The sequence below is a fragment of the Python bivittatus genome, unplaced genomic scaffold (assembly GCF_059951505.1).
Source record: "Python bivittatus isolate LINGU-HERP-01145 unplaced genomic scaffold, Pbiv_v1 ctg000340_np1212, whole genome shotgun sequence".
In the NCBI taxonomy this organism is placed as follows: domain Eukaryota; kingdom Metazoa; phylum Chordata; class Lepidosauria; order Squamata; family Pythonidae; genus Python; species Python bivittatus.
In genome coordinates, this window is record NW_028277056.1 from 21,210,830 (window position 1) to 21,228,982 (window position 18,153).

Here is an 18,153-nt window from a genome sequence, read left to right on the forward strand (position 1 = left end):
TGCAGCTGTGCAGTTTCTGATGTTTGACAGTCTTACATGGCTAAGGACATGGTCCTTGAAGGACTCTGCATCTTGTATACATTAAGATTTTAAAGCAGGTTTTTTGCAACTGACCCTTTCCACAAAATGTGGATGTTCATGAGGGAGAGGCCTTTTCAGTGATGGTGCAGCAGATTATTCTTCCCCAAGAGGACTCACTGACATCTACTCAATTAATCTTTTGGAACCAAAAACATTTAGCTATAACGATACTTTTTTGTCTATTTCTTAACATTTCACAGCCTTTTAGTTATTACTTTTTATTAGGTATATGTTAATAATATTTGTATTTTCTTATAGGGTTGTTTTGCATGTAACGTTCAATCATAATCAGAATTTACAAAAAACAAAGGGTAGTCAACATTGTTTTTCTTTCCACCATGCAGGCTGTCTTTTCTGCTAGGGCTGTGAGGAAATCATAAATATCCACTTTCATTTTAGATAAACTACAGTTGAGTGTGTCATCCAAACTACACCATGATCACCATCCGTAGTTTGAAGCTGATTTACTACCACTACCAGACTTAGCATTTATAATTTTGAACATCAAGGATTAGTCATTTCAGGGTGTACAATCTGAAATAGCAGCTGTAAATTAAAATTTCAGGTTTAAGCTAATATAGCTCTGTCATTTTGATTCCTTCCCTCTAAGTAAACAGCGCCTCTTACCCTGCTATTGAACCCATCAGCATTTTGAGTAATTTTGTAGAGCTGGGGAAACCTAAGCATGTTGTCTTGGGAGCACGATCGTTCAAAGATTCCCAAGGTGAAGGGAGGTAATGCTGTGAAAATCTAGAAAAAACAAAGGCAGTAATTAAAAATAACAGACCATTAACTTTATAAACAAGTTGAAGAGTATACGTCATACCTGGAAAGAATCCTGACATTGTTAAAATCCATACCAACAGCTTTACTAAATTCAGTTGTGCTGAATCTAAGTCAGATACCTGAAGTAGGGAGGTTTTTCATCATATGTGCTGGGCAAAAGCAGAAGGTGACTTAATGAAGGTGTCCCAATGGAAAAAGAAAGAGGCTTATGAATCAACAGCTTATCAAGCAGTGACAATCCAGAATACACTTCAAGCTATCTTTAGCAGCCTAAAGAGATGATTGTTTTCATGTATTTTAAAATAATATAAATGATCAAAGCAACTGAATGAAGACCGCCTCCTCAGTTCCATTCATTAGTCCAGTCCCAGTGAACTGTTTTTCTAAAGAATAGATATTAAATTAATTCATTTACAGCCTGCCTATTAATAATTTCCAGACAGATGGACAAATAGTTTGGATCCACAGGAAGCAAAAGCAAAAAAAAAAAGCATTGAGGCTAATGAAGTTCATCAGATGAATTACAAAAATTTAAGCCATAAAACACTGGCTAGTCTTTAAATGGCCACAAGCTCTAACCTCTCCCAAATGCCCGTACAGATATCCAACTTTACAATTACCCCATACAGGTTCTCTACATAAATGTAACCCTTTTATGTTTAGTGATGTTAGGTTTAGGTTAGATTTCAGACAGAATATGGGATGACTTTTAGGTTGAATATTCCTATTGTCCCTTTGGACAGATTAGAATTAGGGTCTGGCTTCCTTGAGGATGAATGTAAAAGTTTATTAATTATAATCTAAGATTTATTTTATGTTTACAACGATCTTAGCGTTAGATTAGCAGTCAGACTGCATTTGGCGTGATTTTCCATGCTGATTTTTTCTTTGGTCATTTGGGTCATCTTTGGGTTAAGCTTCTTTAAGGTTGAGGGTAAAAGTGAATATCTGCATGAAATTCAGGGGGAGGGTTCTTTTGGAAAATTGGGGTTAAGTTTAGGCTTACTTGAATTTTATGGTAACATTTAATCTACGTATATGTTAGGATTTGTGACTGTTCTTGTGTTTTGTGGTAGTCTCAGCTTTAAGTTAGTCTTCAGATTGAATATGGGAATATTTTTATGGCTCAATGTGTGTACTGGCATTTGGGGAGGTTACAATTAGGGTTAAGTTTCTTTGTAATTTATGTGAAAATTTAATATATACAGTACACCCAGAGTGAGTTTTTTATGCACAATGGTAGTCTAAGTTTTAAGTTAGAGTTTAGATGAGTTCTTTTAGCCTAAACTTTTCTGCGTCATTCTGAGTAGGTTAGGCCAAGATTTGGCTTTCCCAAGGCTTATGATAGTTTAATGTATCTTTTAAAACCTGGGAATCTTTTTATATTTAGTGGTAATTTTACAACTAAATTAGGATTCAGAATCAGTATAGGATGATTTTAAGGTTGAATTTTTCTATTGGTATTTTGTAGAAGTTAGCGTTAAGGTTTGGCTTCCTTGAGGAATATTTAATATGTGCTTAATATGATCCAGAATAGTTTTTTATAGTTAGTTGTAGCCTTATATTTACATGGGGTTGGGGTTGAGTTTGGAGAGAGTATGATGTTAAATATTTCTAATGGCATTTCTGAAAGGTTAGGATTAAAGTTCTTCCTTGACACTGGTGGGAAAATTTAATATGTGCTTTAGAACTGCACATGGGGGCCTTTTAGGCTGAATATTTAATTGGCATTTTCATAAGGTTAGGAATACAGTGATGCTTCCTTGACGCTGATGGTAAAATCCAGTATATGCATTCTGTACAGACACTGCGTCCTTGGACAAGGGGTGTGGAGATTAGTTAGAGCCCATGAATGAATGAATGAATGAATGAATGAATGAATGAATGAATGAATGAATGAATGAACAAATTACTTGAAATTTTACACTCAGTAAGAAAACAAACAAATGGATCATCAAACAAATCAACCCAGATTTTTCACCTGAGGCACAAATGGTGAGACTCAAATTATCAAACTTCAGACACATTATACTGTATCATACTTTGGGCCTAGCTCTCTGGAGAAGTCTCTAATGCTGGGAAAGGTGGAAGGAAAGAGAAGATGACCAGCAGCAAGGTGGATGGACTCAGTTACAGTGGTGATGAGTGCACCCTTGGAAGAACTGAAATACTAGGTTAGGGACAGATTGTCATGGAGAAAATCTATCTATGTACTAAGAGCTGACAATGACTAGGTGGTACATAATCAAAACAACATTAAGTTTAAATTAGGGCGTCTATAGAGTGTTGAGTGATTCTTAGTTTGAATATTTGTATTGGCTTTTGGGGGCGGAGGTTTAGAGGTAGAGTTAGGCTTCCTTGAACTTGGTAGTAAAACTGGGATTTGCATCTGATTCAGGATTAACTTTTATAATTAGTGACAACCTTATGTTTAAAGTAAGGTTTAGTTTGAGGGTGGGATTCAATGTTTGCACTGACATGTAGGGCAGTTAGGGTTAGGCTTCCTTGAGACTGATTTACTAATTAGACTTGGTCGTTTTTTATGTTTTGTTGTAGACAAATTTATATTGAATATAGTGTGACTATATGACCAAATATTTGGATTGTCATTCTGGGGCACTTAGTGTTACTGTTAGGCTGCCTTCGTCTTAGAAAAATTGCATGGGTATCTTAGAATCAGACAGTATTTCCATGCTTTCTGTGAATCTTATATTTTTATTAGTATTGGGCTGAACTATAGGGTGACTGTGAGGGTAACCCTTTATACTGGAAGTATGGTAGGTTGGGGTTCTGTTAGGCTTATTTGAGATTGATAATAACATTTAGCTGCTCGTTTTGCTTCTATAATTGTGAATAAATCAAGCGTGACAGAATATTGTGTCTCCAGTGACCTCTCCTTCTGAAAGAGTGGGGTCATATCAACTAAATTATATTGCTTATTAAATATTAAAACATTATTAAAACATTAAAATAACTACTGTATGTGATAATTATCTGACAACAGCTGACTTAGCTATTAAAGATAAGCCATCAGCATGACATATCAGAGAACGTGATTGCATATCCTGTTTTACAGAGGACAATTCTCTATTAAAATGCTCTCAGGAGCCAGTCCTCTATCTTAGGAGTAGGCAAACCATGGCTTGCTATTCCCATTCCAACTTTTGAAATCCAGCTCTCCGCCCAATTAGTTTTGCCCCTTTCTGTGACAATTCCACTCTTCCAATGACATCATCTGTGGCCCTTCCAGGTGGCTGTAGTCTCTGACCCTGGGAAAGAAGCCTGTTCCTGCTGTATCTGAATTGTTGCCTACTCTAGAATTAAAGTAGAATTCTATTCTAAAGATAAAGAACTCTAAGAAAAAAGACTAGCAAACGTCTAATTCACTTGATCAGTCTTCCCTACTCAGTTGAGGTGAACTGCATTTCTCTTTAAATTACAGAATCATTTTCTATTTGCCCTAGCTAAGAATTAGCATATTCTTATGCAAACATATCTCTTCTTTCATCCTCTTATTTTGATGATTCTATATTCGAGGCTCACTGGACCACATCCTGTTGTTCTCAGGACGATGGTCAAGCATGTTGAAAGCTGTTGCAGCCACTTTGGCTTGGTGGGCCATAGATTGTGCAGACTGATGCTAGGTTAATATCTTTTAAAGAATTATTTTCAGATCAGGAATAAAAGCAAAAGCTTTTTGTTTTTGTTCAGATCTACTGGCCAGCAAGCTCAAGTCAAATAGGCCTATGCAGAGGATCAGACGAAATAAACCACAGAGACATAAACAGCACTGGAATGTCATCCCCAGTTCGGCCTGTTATCGGATGAAGATGGAGAAGACTTACCACATTGTAGAGTCCAATGCACCACCGCTCAAATAAAATCTGTCCGGAGAATCCATTAACGAATGCAAACCAAAGCTGAAATAGAGAAAAGTTGCACAAAGCTTTAGATCAATGCGATACAACATATTTCTATGCACTGGAGAAGCACATGGAATGTGGACATCATTTGGAAGCAGCTGCTGAGTAAATTCTAAAAATAAGTACTCACAGTTGTTCTCTCTTAAATAGAGAATACTACTGGAGTGATGGAACAATCTGCAGAATCTGCATCATTACACTAAAATAACAAACTTCTTGTAAGTATATATGATGATTCAAATTCTTAGTGAGTAATCTTTAACGCTAGAAGCTAATCTGGTTTCAGCCACATAGCAAGTAAAGCATATACCCCATGTCAAGAAAAATAATCCTATAAATACATGATACTGTTCCAGTGGCCTTTGTTTTATTCAAGTTCTCTCCTACCCTTAGGAATTGAAATGGACGAAGAAGTTGAAAAGAATATTTTTTAAACAAGTACTGAAAGCAGAAAAATATTCTGGTACCAAACAGTTGTCTGGGTGGCAAAGGACGATGCTTCAGAAACTCCTCACATTTTCAGTGTTGCTATGCAATATGATGAATTAGAATTCAGAACAAATTTTGGTCTAAAGCTAGGCACTTTACATACACTTGCCATATGTAAGCGGTATAAAATGCAGTAGCATTGAATTCTGAGATACTATACTCAGTATTATGAAACTCCCTTGGGTTTGGAGAATTAGTTTTACAGTTCTGTAGATCTGACTACAGTATTATTTAAAAACATAAAATGAACACAGTCCAATGTTGCACAAGTGGAGATAAGTTTCCAGCCCCAGTTCTGGAGAGAGTTATAAACTTCTGGAACAGAACTAGGGGGATACAGTTGTGGTGTAGAAGTACGAAGAATCTCATCCAGAGATATCTGATCTGCTGACAAATAGGCTTAGTTAAACAAAGCCTTATGCCTACTTAATACCTGCAATCAAAATCAAGCCTATCCTTAAACATGTTTCTGGGAAATATTTTAGGGAATAGGAAATTCCACAACTGTAGAACAGGCACTGAGAATTTACAGTATTTACGTTCCCTTGAAATTTAGACTCAGTGAATGGCTATTTCATTGAAAAAAAAGGATTACTTTCTCAATTAAACATTGCTAGACATTATGTCACAAGTTACATTGCTGTATGTCAGGTATTATGAGCCAAAAGTAGAAGACTTAGTTTTGCCAAGTAATCAATGGATCTTTCCTTTCTGTCCCACTCTTTTGGAGCCTTTTTAGATATACCAAAAAAAAACCCCGAAGTGTTCCTGCTTCCATTCTTGGTTGATAGACTAGAGTGCCAAATTTTAAGTAGAATTCGTTAGTCTTGATTGCCAAAAGCTTGACTTTGGCCCCAAATATCATATCTGCAAATACAATGTAATAATAAAGAAATGGCAGATCAACTAATAGTAAATTTAATACTTTAACTAGTGGATTTCCTGTTGCAGATATACAGTAGAATTCAGATGAATTCTAAGATCTCTCTGCTGGAATGAAATTGTGCAGATATTGCAAATTTGGGGGAAATTCAGACTTTTTGAATTTTTGGATTTAAAATGTCTCAGGGGTTTTTAAAGTCAACTGGTAGGAATACTTGCTTTTCTATGCTAAATCTTAAGTTTTGTTGATGAATTTTAGGACAAATAATATGTTTTAACTCACTACATTCAATATTGCTACAGTTTATTTTCCCCCTTAAAATTCCTAATCCATAATGCAGAATGTTGAAATCAAAATAAATGGATTTGCATTATTATATTTAAAAAAACCCAAACAGAGTTACACAGATATATAGCAAATATAATCTCCTTCCCAACCTTCATGGACACCATGAATCTGTTCCCGACCATAATTCAGTTTTCTTTAACAGATTTGGGGTGTGTTAAGGTATGTGACTTTGGGATTAGGATCTGTTCTGTTAATAGAATAGTATTTATCAATGTAATGATACTGATAGGCAATCCAATCTTTTTACTGGAAGAATGTATTATTTGCTAACATACACTAGGATCGAGACATAACCATACTTAGAATACAGCTGTTGAAATTAGCAACTATTTTAAGTTCTGCTGACTTCAAGAGATCTAATACGAATATGCATATTTTATCCAACATTCTGCTGCTCTTCATGCCAATTGTAATTCATTTATTTTAAATAAAATTATTAAATGGTTTCTGTGGTATCATACCAGTCTCAATTTTACATGACATTGCTAAGCAAAGTTTCTAACCCTTAGATCATTCTCTCCAGAGGAACAAATATGCTTCTGCCAACATAAATTTAATATATATACTGTATATATGAAATTTTTAAATACAATAATGAGATTAATACAAATTAAAATAGAACAAAAATGAAAAAATGAAAGAAAAAAACTAAAGATGCAAAAAGAAAAAGAGTAGCAGAAAAATACTGTAGAAAAGAAAGAGAAAAGATATGAAGACATGGCTTCCAATCTTCTTCACAGCAGTTATAAGTACAATTATATTTTAACCTCTCTCTCTAAAGTTACATCACGACTCTCTTCTCTCTATAATTTATCTTGTCTAATCATCAAAACCATAAAACATAAGTTCATTTTTTTCTTTTTTATGCAAAAAGTCCATAAGGGGTTTCCAGTCACCAATAAACATAGATATTGTCTTTTCTCTAATCAAACAAGTCAGTTTGGCCTTTGTCATCTTCACCAACCATTCCTCTGTTGCCAAATCTTTCTATCTTCTGCCACACTTCACTGAAAATCTTGAACTAATTTTTATAATTTGTAAGCGGTTCTGGGGATTTCATCCAAAGTCACAATCTTTTAAATTGAATCCAACCTAGAGAAAAGATTTTTAAAATAATCCTCTTGTTTTGAAAGATTTACTATTCAGATTCAGATGAGGGGATTAAAACAATGAAATTACCGTATTTTTCCATCAATAAGATGCCCCCATGTACAAGACGACCCCCACTTTTCCAACCCAAAATTAAGAAATCAATATTTTAAAGATAGTGCAGAACACATTTTTATTTAGTAATTAGTTAACATTTAGCTGATACACTCGGTGGGAGGAGGTCCAAACCATCTCTCTGCAGCTCTATTTCCATGCTCTTTTGCATAACTGATTACATTCAATCACAAGTGAAATTGCAGATAGCTTGTCTCTGCAAACAGACTTCCTCCAATTGGTTTGTTCAGCATCAGCTGACGTCAGTTACATAAGGCTCGTGATTGGAGGAAGTCTGTTTGCAGAGATAGTATGGGCAGTTTCACTCGTGATTGGAGGCTTGTGATTGGAGGAAGCCTGTTTGCAGAGACAAGCTATTTCACTTGTGATTGGAGGCTAGCAATAGGAGGAAGTCTGTTCGCATAGACAAAGTACGGGCAGTTTTGCAACTGCGCGGTTCTCTCCTCGGCTTACTTCCTTGCATAAGACGCCCTTCAATTTTTAGCATAAGGATTTTAGAAAAAAGTATCGTCTTATAGTCGGAAAAATATGGTAGTCTTTCAAAATGCAAATACAGGTAGTCCTCAGTTAACAATCACTCATTCAGCGACTGTTCTAAATTGCAACAGTGCTGAACAAGTAGTACTTATGACTGGTCCTTGAAGTTCCGGCCATGGCACCATCCCTGGGGTCACGTGATCACAATCTGGGTGCTTGGAAACTGGCTCCCACTTACGATGGTTGCAGTGCCCCACAGTCATGTGATCACCATTTGCAATCTTCCCTGCCAGCTTCCCACAAGCAAAGTCAACGGGGACCCAGCAGGGAAGGTCACAAGTCGCTTGACTAAATCTTCCCCACCTGGCAGCAGCCATCCTTAGGCCCAAAATCACCCACGCACACTTCCCCACTCAGCAGGAGCCACTTACCTGCCTCCTGGCCTGCTTGCGAGCCACCTGGGACTTGCAACTTCCTGCCAGCTTCCCTACTGGCTTTGGTTGTGGGAAACCAGCAGGAAGTTGCAAGGAGGTCCTCGCTTAACAACTTGCGATTCTCCCTTAACAACAGCAATGGGGACTGCCAGGATTGCTGTCACTAAGTGATGTGGCCACATGATGTCACGCTTTACAACCTCATTGCTTACTAACGGAAATTCCGGTTCTAATTATTGTTGCTAAGCAAGGACTACCTGTATTATTGTTTGGCAATATCTGTATAGCAATGAAGCAAAATGAGACTGTGTTCCATTTCCACTGCTTACATTGGTTATTTGCATTACTTCCTTTTTCAGCTGAAAAAAATATTATATGTATTATATTAAGAAATAGAAAACAGCAAATACTATAAATAGCAGACTTGTACACCAACCATCAGTCAGTGCTAAGAATGACTGTTGTAGTTAGTTAACACCTTAAAAGACAAGGAGCACAATATGCAAACATGATGCCCAGGAGGGAAACAAACATAATATTTTGTTTTGAAATCAAAATAAAGTAATATGCAAAGTGTTTGCAGTAGTGTACACAATGGCTGAAGCCCAAGGCCACAGAGACCTAGGAGTTCTCCAAACGATCATGCAGAAAATAGCAGATGTAGAGTGCAGTCCAATGTAAATGCCTGAAATGGTGTGGGCTTACCTAGGTTCATTGGATCTGATGCTGTTTTTCCAGTGGTATAGAATAGTAGCTGGAGGGGAGGGGAGAAATATAAATTTTGTGCTTTCCCTAAAAGCAATTACTTCCAAAACATAACCAAGTGCTAATCGTCTTAATCAACTGTAAAAAAAAAAAAAAAAATAGGGCATAAGCTTTCATGGATTATTGAATCCAGTTCATCAAATGCATGAACTTTTATGCTGAGTGAAGAATATGGATATGTCCACCTAATAACAAAAGGAAGGAATGGCAACCCAATGTAAGAAAACAGATGATTAGGGAGCTCCTGAGTACCATGAACAAATGAGCCTCTAGGACCAGACCAAATACATCCAATAATCTTAAAGGAGTGTGCAGATGTCAACTTGGACCCTCTTTCTGCGATCTTTGAGAAATCACACCAGACAATTGGAGAAGGATAAATGTTATTCCTATCCTTTGAAAAGAGAAAAAAGGGGACTTGAGTCAGCAAGACATCAGCAATGGGCAAAAGTCTGGAACAGATTATTAAGAAGTTGGTTTGTGAGCATTAGGATAAGTATGTGTGGGTTTATCAAATATCCATCACGCCAAACTACATTGATTTTTTTTTTATAAAGTAACCAGTTTAGTTGACCCTGGGAGTCTCCTGAATATAGTGTAGCTTGACTTGAACAAAAGATTCAACAAAGACTCATGTGAGATTCTAGTAGAGAAGTCCAATAGGCTGGACTATGCTGATTGAACAATTGTATTCAACAAATATACATCAGTGGCTCCATATCAAGCAAGAGGGAAGTGTCAAGTCAAAAAACTGCAGGGCTGCATTCTATATTCTGTGCCATTCAACATATTTATAAATTACTTAATTAGAAAATATGATTATCAAATTTGCACAAAGATCTGGGAGATAGAAAAACATAGGACAGTATCAAAATTCAGGAGAACCTTGAAAACTGAAACACTGAGCAAAATCCAGCAAGAAGAATTTTAACAGACAAATGCTGGTAAGGTAAGAAAAATCATAGGCATGACTATAGGATTGATGATGGTGAGAACAGCACTATACTGGACAGCAGTTCAAGCAGATCAAATCTTGACAGATCAAAACTGAATACAGCTTTTTGAAGACTTCTGAAGAAGCCAACAGTGGGATGCATCTGCAAAAAAAGGCAAATGCAGTTCTAAGCTTTAGCAACAGAAGTATAATACCAGGATCAACAGAAGTCACAATTCTTCTCTGTTTGATGTTGGTCAGAGACATTTCAAATATTGCATCTAGGTCATGCATTTTAGAAACTACAATGACAAACTGGAGCATATCCAGAGGAGAGCATCAAGATGATAAGAGGACTTTAAGGAAAAAAATGTACGAACAGCTGGAGGTATTGGAGATGTTTAGCCTGGAGATACATTTTCAAGTATCTGAAGGATTGTTATGTAAGATGGGATAGAATTCTTCAGAGGTGTTCCAGAAGACAGGCCAAAAAACAAAGGGTTAAATTACAAGGAAGTAGATTTTGGTTGGACACCCAAAATGAAATTCCCAATAAGAGTTGTTCATTGTTTGAGACAATGTAGCAAGGGCTTCCAGCACTGGCCAGGGGATTGGACTAGATGATTTCTGCAGATTTCTTTCAACACCTTCCATTCTATGATTCCATAAGGAAATTAAATATAGAACACATTTAATGGTAATCGTCTAACTGATAGTGGTCATTCCCAAAACCATTTGGAGGTATAATGTTTGTTTGCACTGATGAGCTGATTCACACATATAGCATAGCATAGCATAGCACGCGCGCATACACACACACACACATCCAACCCATTGCCTTAAGCCACAGGAGACAGAGATATATCTTAAACTAATTTGGGTTTCTTCACAATTTAAGGTATATCTCTGCCTCCTGTGGCTTAAACAACCCACATGAAGCTCAGCGGCACTGTCCTACAAAATCAAAATGTTGTTCTGATGGTTTTTTATTATTCCATGTCTGACATCAGATTTCTTTTATGTAGGGACAAGTATATTGGTAGAGACTAACAGGTAGATTCAGAACTAGACATACTTTGAAATCATATCTAACTTCAATCTTATGGATTTTGAATTGTTTATTCTAAGTCTAAATCTAAGCTTATATATAATTTCCCAAGAACGATGGGGAAACTCCCATACACCCAAGCCAGCCATCCCCCTTCTTCTCAAGGTCTTGCCTTTAACAAGAATTGCTAAAACTATGCAGGCCAGCAACTGACCATGGTTGACTCAGATTTGGTGAGTCTATAGGAAAGCCTGCCAAGCACAGCTTAGTGTGCCAAGCTCCTGGGGGCTGCAGGCCACAGTTATGGAACTGCTATGAGCAAAAACATCCAGAGTTATTAAATGGCTTTTCTTATCTGAGAAAAAAAAACCCTTCTTAAAATGTATTTTGCTCCATTAACTATTTATTGCCTGCCAGCCTGCCTGTGTATCAAGATAGCCAAACCTAGTTATTTATAAAATAGCTACAGAAAAGAGAACTGTAGGGTTCATTGAAAATACATGGTTCAGATGCAAGGACAGTCAGATTTAAAGCTGAAAATCCAGGCTGACATATTATCATTAGTGGTGACAGGCAGGAGGAGATATGAAGGGAGACAGGGGACAGGCCACACCCAGGAAAGGTGGCTTTGGTACCACATGCTCAGCCCCAAGACCTGGTCTCTGGAGCTTTGGCAGCCCTGGACTCCAACTGTTGCTTCTTAATGCCAAGTTGGCCTGCAATGAAGCATCTCTCATCTACAACTTGACTGTGGATGAGAGAGCCAACCTGGCTTGTGTCACTGAGACCTGGTTGGGTGCTCATGGTCACTCACTATCTGCCTGTTCCACTAGGGGTCTGACATAGTGGGCATGCTCCAGGATCCTTCCCTTAAATGTTGCCACTACCTAGTGGGCCCTAGGTAAAGTAAAGTATTTACTTGGTGGCAACCCCTGCCCTTTGGAATATCCTTCCCCCGAGATCGCGCAGGCCCATACCCTCCTGGCCTTCCAAAAAGCCATGAAGCCTTGGGGTTGTGTGAAGCTGGAGCTCAGTGAAGCTCTAAAGTTAATTTCTGGATGTGTTAGGATGTGTTCTGCTTCAGGATGCCAGGAGGTTTTGTTGTTGGTGGTGGGGGGTTATACTTTTACTGTTTTTATTGTTTTATTATTTGTGAGCTGCCCAGGGTTATGCTACATAAGATGGACAACTATCCAAATCTTTTAAATTTAAATAAATAATTTTAAATAACATTCTCCTTATTATGGATTAAGGCTGCCACCTCTAAAAAAACGTGTGTGTGAAAAATAACAAAAGGTCAGTGCAGGGAAGGTTGGCATGTAGAGAAAAGGTTGCTCCATTTTTAAGTTTTGCTGATTCTTCTTTTTTAACATGCCTGCAAGTTTTGGAAGAGTTTTCTTTATGCAGCCACTACACCACACTGATCAGGTCTCTAAGGCAGAGACTGGCTCAGAGGCCTGTCAGGTACAGGGAGAGCCTGGTTTGAAAGAATTGAATATTTCTGCTAACTGAAGCTGAATGGCTCTGAAAGACAGAACTCAGGGACCTGAAGGGAGGGTGGGCATTCTCATAATAGCTTTGTGTGGTCCATAGGTGACTGACTGGTCCCATCCCTAGAGGGTCACTTGTCTGTCTGTGCTGACAGATTATATCCCCTACAAACCTATTTTGGGGTAAGGAGGAAAACACTACTGAAGATGACTTAAATCTGCTTGGAGTATGGAGAAGTACAAGGCGATGCCATGAAAAGAAGTTGTTAGAGAATGTTAGTACTGTGGTTAGATGCAAGTTTACATATGGGATAGTGATTCATAATGTCACAAAACCAGTGCAAATGGTGGCTTGCATTAATGGTGAAAGAATCAGAATCCTCTACAAATTTCCTGAGCCATAAAGTTCACAAGCCTGCTGTGAAATATATTTTAAAAAAGAAATCAGGTAGGTAGGTAGATAGAGAGATAGAAGGTACACTTTATCCATGACAATCTGCCTCTAACCTGGTCCTTCGAATCTTCCAACAGTCCATTCATCGCCACTGTAATTGAGTCCATCCACCTTGCTGCTGGTTGTCCTCTTCTTCTGTTTCCTTCCACTTTTCTTAGCATCAAAGCCTTCTCCAGAGAGTTACATTTTCGTATAATATGTCTAAAGTAGGATCATTTGAGCCTCATCATTTGTTCTCGAGTGAAAACTCTGGGTTGATTTGTCCAATGATCCATTTGCTTGTTTTTTGGCTACCCTTGGTATTCTAAGGAGTCTTCTCTAACACCAAAGGTCAAAAAGTCAATACTCTTCCTGTCCTGCTTCTTCAAAGTCCAACTTTTGCTTCTGTAGAGTGTCACAGAGAATACCACCGCTTCCACTCTTCTGATCTTTGTGGGTATAGACACATCACAGCATCTGAATATCTTTTCCAAGGCCTTTATGGCTGCTCTACCAAGTGCTAGTCTGTGACATATTCCTTGACTGCTTGTACCTTTACTGTTGATGGTCGATCCTAAAAGGCATCTATCACTTCGGTATCTTCATTATTAAAGATGGATAGATAGATGAAAATGAACCCACTTGAACAAGATTCTGAGCAATTTTATTTGTAACTGATGGCATTACACATAATTATTACGGAACATATAATGCCTGAAACAGTAAGAACTAATTTATTTAAATGCTAATTTATTTAAATACTTCAAGGTGATGAGATAGCCACCTTGTCTAAATGCATACCTTTATGCAAAATACACAGCTTAAAAAAGGGTAGAAATATCCCTCTCTCCAATTCTGCTGAAGGACATGGACGCTGATGTGACTGGGGTACCAACAATTACCACAGGCACCTATTATAGCTAAACTGGGTATCTTTATTATATGGGAACTGTGTTAAATTCTCAAAATAAGTGTTCTTTCGACTCATACTCACTCAGTTTACATGCCTCCACCAAATATGTGTGCCTAACAAAGCCTGTTTATGTTTATCATATAATATTTACTTATAATATATCCTGATTAAAAACTTATCCTGCTCAAGAGTATGTATAATGTATAATATTTATTTATTTTAATTTCTATAGCCGCCCATCTTAACCAAGTGACTCTGGGCAGCAAGCAATCATAAAAACAATTAAAACAAGTATAATATAATACAAAAGAAACATATATGGCAGCTGAGAAAAATTACCCCATAATTATCAGTATAGCCAATTATTCTTATCCTGAGAATACAAGTAAAATATTTCTCCCTTCACCTAATCAGAAAGATCCTGTGTGGAATAGTTAAAGGATGTAAATTGGGAAATACTGGGGCTTGTTTGCATACCAGACCAGGTCATTTAAAATCTAGCCGTTGTGTTTACACAACATATTAACCTTGATTAGGTTTTTATGGCTTAACATATTGTGCAAATTGGCTCATTCCTTACTTTACGATTCAATGTATTGTGCTGTGTTAATGGATTACTTCAACAACACAGTTAAATATGTTGTGTGAATCTATCCTGAATAGAACAAAAACATTACAGAATTTTATATCCATTACAGAAAGCTGCATGTAAATAAAACACCATATTTCTTTCTCAAGGATTTCACATGGATTAGATGAAGTGGACTGAGAGCCTCTAAGGTTTATGAGATAATATATCTGTTTGTGAATTGAGGGCTAAACTGGCAAAGGATGGGGTGAGCTATAAATAACACGAATGGCCAAATAGTGTTTTAAGACTTACATCTTTTTGTTTGAACAGCAACTGAGGAATTTGATATAAATGCATTTATGCACATTCAAAATTACTCTGTGCCGATTGTCCGTATAAGAAAACTTGGCAAGTCACAATCCTCTGCTTTCTTCAGCAATGTTTAATTTTCTATAAAAGTGTCCTTCCTTTATCCAAAGCCCCTATCTGGATGCCAGGATCAGCATATCAGGAATCAATTCCCCTTATGTCATAAATAGACAGACTTGTAGCAGCTTAATCCAAGCATAGTGGTTTAATCCCATTGACTTTCAACAGGGCAGAACTGTTTTATAACGAAGTACAAGAGCTTAACTGCGTTTTTCACTAGACTGTAAGACTCAAACATGCACCTGGATTGCTTTCTGTGAAATGTGGGTAGATTTTTTTCCTAGTAGTCTAGGGAATGGCTGACCTCTAGAGACAGAGAGTTTTGCATCATGGTCAGACCAGCCATCAAGAGGCCCTTCTGTCTCACTCCAACTTCTAAGTAGATCTGGAGACTATCAACTGTAATGTGTCATCCACTGGAATCTGCCATGGTAGGTCTCCAAATTGTAAGGCTTACGAGAGTCTGGACACAGACTTTCTAAGCACTCCACAAAAGCATGAAAATGGTAAATGCATTAGACCTCTTTCAACCTGAGTCAATTCATGAGTCTGTGCTCTCTCTCTCTCTCTTTCTCTCTCTCACACACACACACACACGTTTCTAGTAGGTCAGCAGTTCAAAAGTCTGATATATCACATTCAAGGTAACTGGTATTGGCGTCTAACTGATATCTAGCTGCATAGCAATGCCTGATTCAACACCATCCAAGAGCCTGTAAACACACCATATTCCAAATACAATTTAAATATGTACTGAAATGTCATTTTTATGCTTTCTTTTTTTTTTTGAAACTAGGGAAAGGAACAAAAGAGATGTTTAAACGAACACATATGGATCTGTCAATACAGAATGAGCTAAACAGATTTGTCTGTCCCAGTCTGCTTCCCTATGATTTTAACTGGGAATGAACAGAGCCCTCCTGTATTCAAACCATATACTTTACTTCCCTAATGTTTTTCCATAACTCAACACTGGTACTTTGTGCAGCATGGAAGGGAGCTTCTCTATCAGCCCAAACTGCTCAACAAACATTCTGCCTGTTCTTAGTATTAAATGGCCTTAAAACTTTGTGCCTTTGTCTATTCTTCAGGCGTATAACAACATTGTTTGCAAAGAGCAGTTTAATTTAAGTTCATTTGAAGCTTGCAATAATTACAAACCCTGGCTTTTGCCAGTTCATCATTGACCAGCAACTTGCATTAAGAGAAAGATATACTTCTAATGTGGCTGGAGACAATGTTACCTCTTTTATCAACTGTGCAGCATTTGAGCTGCTATTTAAAGCCACATGATTGATAAACAGAGACGTCTCCGCTGATGAAGGAAAGGATTATAGCAAGGGCATGAATTCAAGAGTTTGGTTTTATAAAAATATGGATGTTTTCTACCATGTTATCTTGGTCTTGTTATCCAGCCTTTGAACTTTGTATCTGAAAATATTTTAGTGATTAGTTTCATACAGCTTCTCAAAAGTGGATTAACTGCAGTGCTAAGAAAGGAGAGACAACTCCAAAGCACTGGATGGGCTGGCAAAAGGTAATCCTATGATTACAAACTGAGTGTCTCAGGAGTCTGGGTTATAGAGCATTGGGGAGAGGGGATGTTAAGGAAATGGTGAGCACATGTGTTATAAGCAAGCTACTGGCAAGTGATCATATAATTTTCTGGTTACTATTCAAAGATTCCCTTCAGCCTGGGCAAGCTAATGGGAAACTGCTTTATACTGAGTCAGAGTATTGATTTATATAGTTTATTACTGTCTACAATAAGCCTCCCTCAACTTAATTTCAGAAGCCCTCTACAAACCAACCTTTGTCAAGAGCTATTAGCGTAGGCCTTCAGTCTGGAGGGTGGAGAGATAAGGGAGAATGCTACAAAGAGAGAAAAAATGAAAATAGAAAAGGGGTAGCTAAGTCCCTTGTTCTGCCTTAAGCCACATTGGCAACTGGCATATGCTACCATCGGCCTCCTGGATTTTTTCCTTTTATTTTTGTAAATGTGTCCTGTTATAAATTTTAATTGTATATTTATTTATTGTTTTAATATGTTGTGAGCCGCCCAGAGTCCCCCATTGGGGGGAGATGGGCGGGGACAAGTTTAATAAACAAACAAACAAATAAATAAAATATATCCCCTTCCAAGTTATTACCAACACAACTGAACAAGTCATAATTTCTTCTAGTCAACCGACTGATCTCCATGTGTCAGAAACACAAGATCACATATGACTGGGTCAGTTGTACACAGGTATTTTCTCAGACCTCAGGGCTAATGTAAAGGAAACTAAGAGGTTGCCATTTCCTCTACTACAAGCAATTCCACAGTGGCGCAGCTCGAGTTGGGACATATGGAGTGGGTACACTGAGGATAGAGTTGGTCATCTTAGCTATGCCTTCCCCTTTTCCCTATATGTTCTCCTGGTAAACAGTTTTTTGGTGATTTTTATTGGTCTAGGCCTCATGCTTAAGGTTGTTTGTGTGTGTGGGGGGGTGTTTATATAGCTTTTGATGTTCTATTAGCCTCCTACTGGTCAGCACCTAATATAACACCTCTCTCCTTTCCACCCCCTCATCTTAGGCTGCAGAGTCATGGAGTAAATATCTATTATTTATTCAACTTGTACACTGCTGTAATCTGTAAGAACTCCCAATGGTTAACAACACACTAAAAAATATTTAAATATTTGTAACAATAAAACATCCACAGTAAAGAAAGCAATCAAATATCTGTGGTGACAAATATTTTAAGGGAAAAAAAAGATTAGTAACAACCAACTCCAACACAATCAGCTGTCAATGTTCCAACAAGATAGAGTACTCAACATCAAACAATGCTCTTTGAATGAGTTGTTTTTACCCCAAAGAAATCAGAGGGCTCAAGTTTGATCTTTACAAGGAGGCTGTTTCAAAGAACAGGATCTAAAA

General features: G+C 37.5%; 1 protein-coding gene across 2 annotated transcripts in view; it reads right to left on the reverse strand.

Annotated features, from left to right (window-relative positions):
• Window positions 1–18,153, reverse strand: part of ATP8A2 (ATPase phospholipid transporting 8A2) — a 355,224-nt gene that overhangs the window by 99,937 nt on the left and 237,134 nt on the right. Inside the window, exons 28-29 of one of the 2 annotated variants that reach the window (XM_088140682.1) lie at window positions 4,713–4,787; window positions 709–831 (exon numbers count right to left, since the gene is read on the reverse strand). In XM_088140682.1, the coding sequence (XP_087996808.1) occupies window positions 709–831; window positions 4,713–4,787 (198 nt within the window). The remainder of the gene's footprint in view (window positions 1–708; window positions 832–4,712; window positions 4,788–18,153) is intronic. The other variant, XM_088140683.1, reaches the window with a different exon arrangement.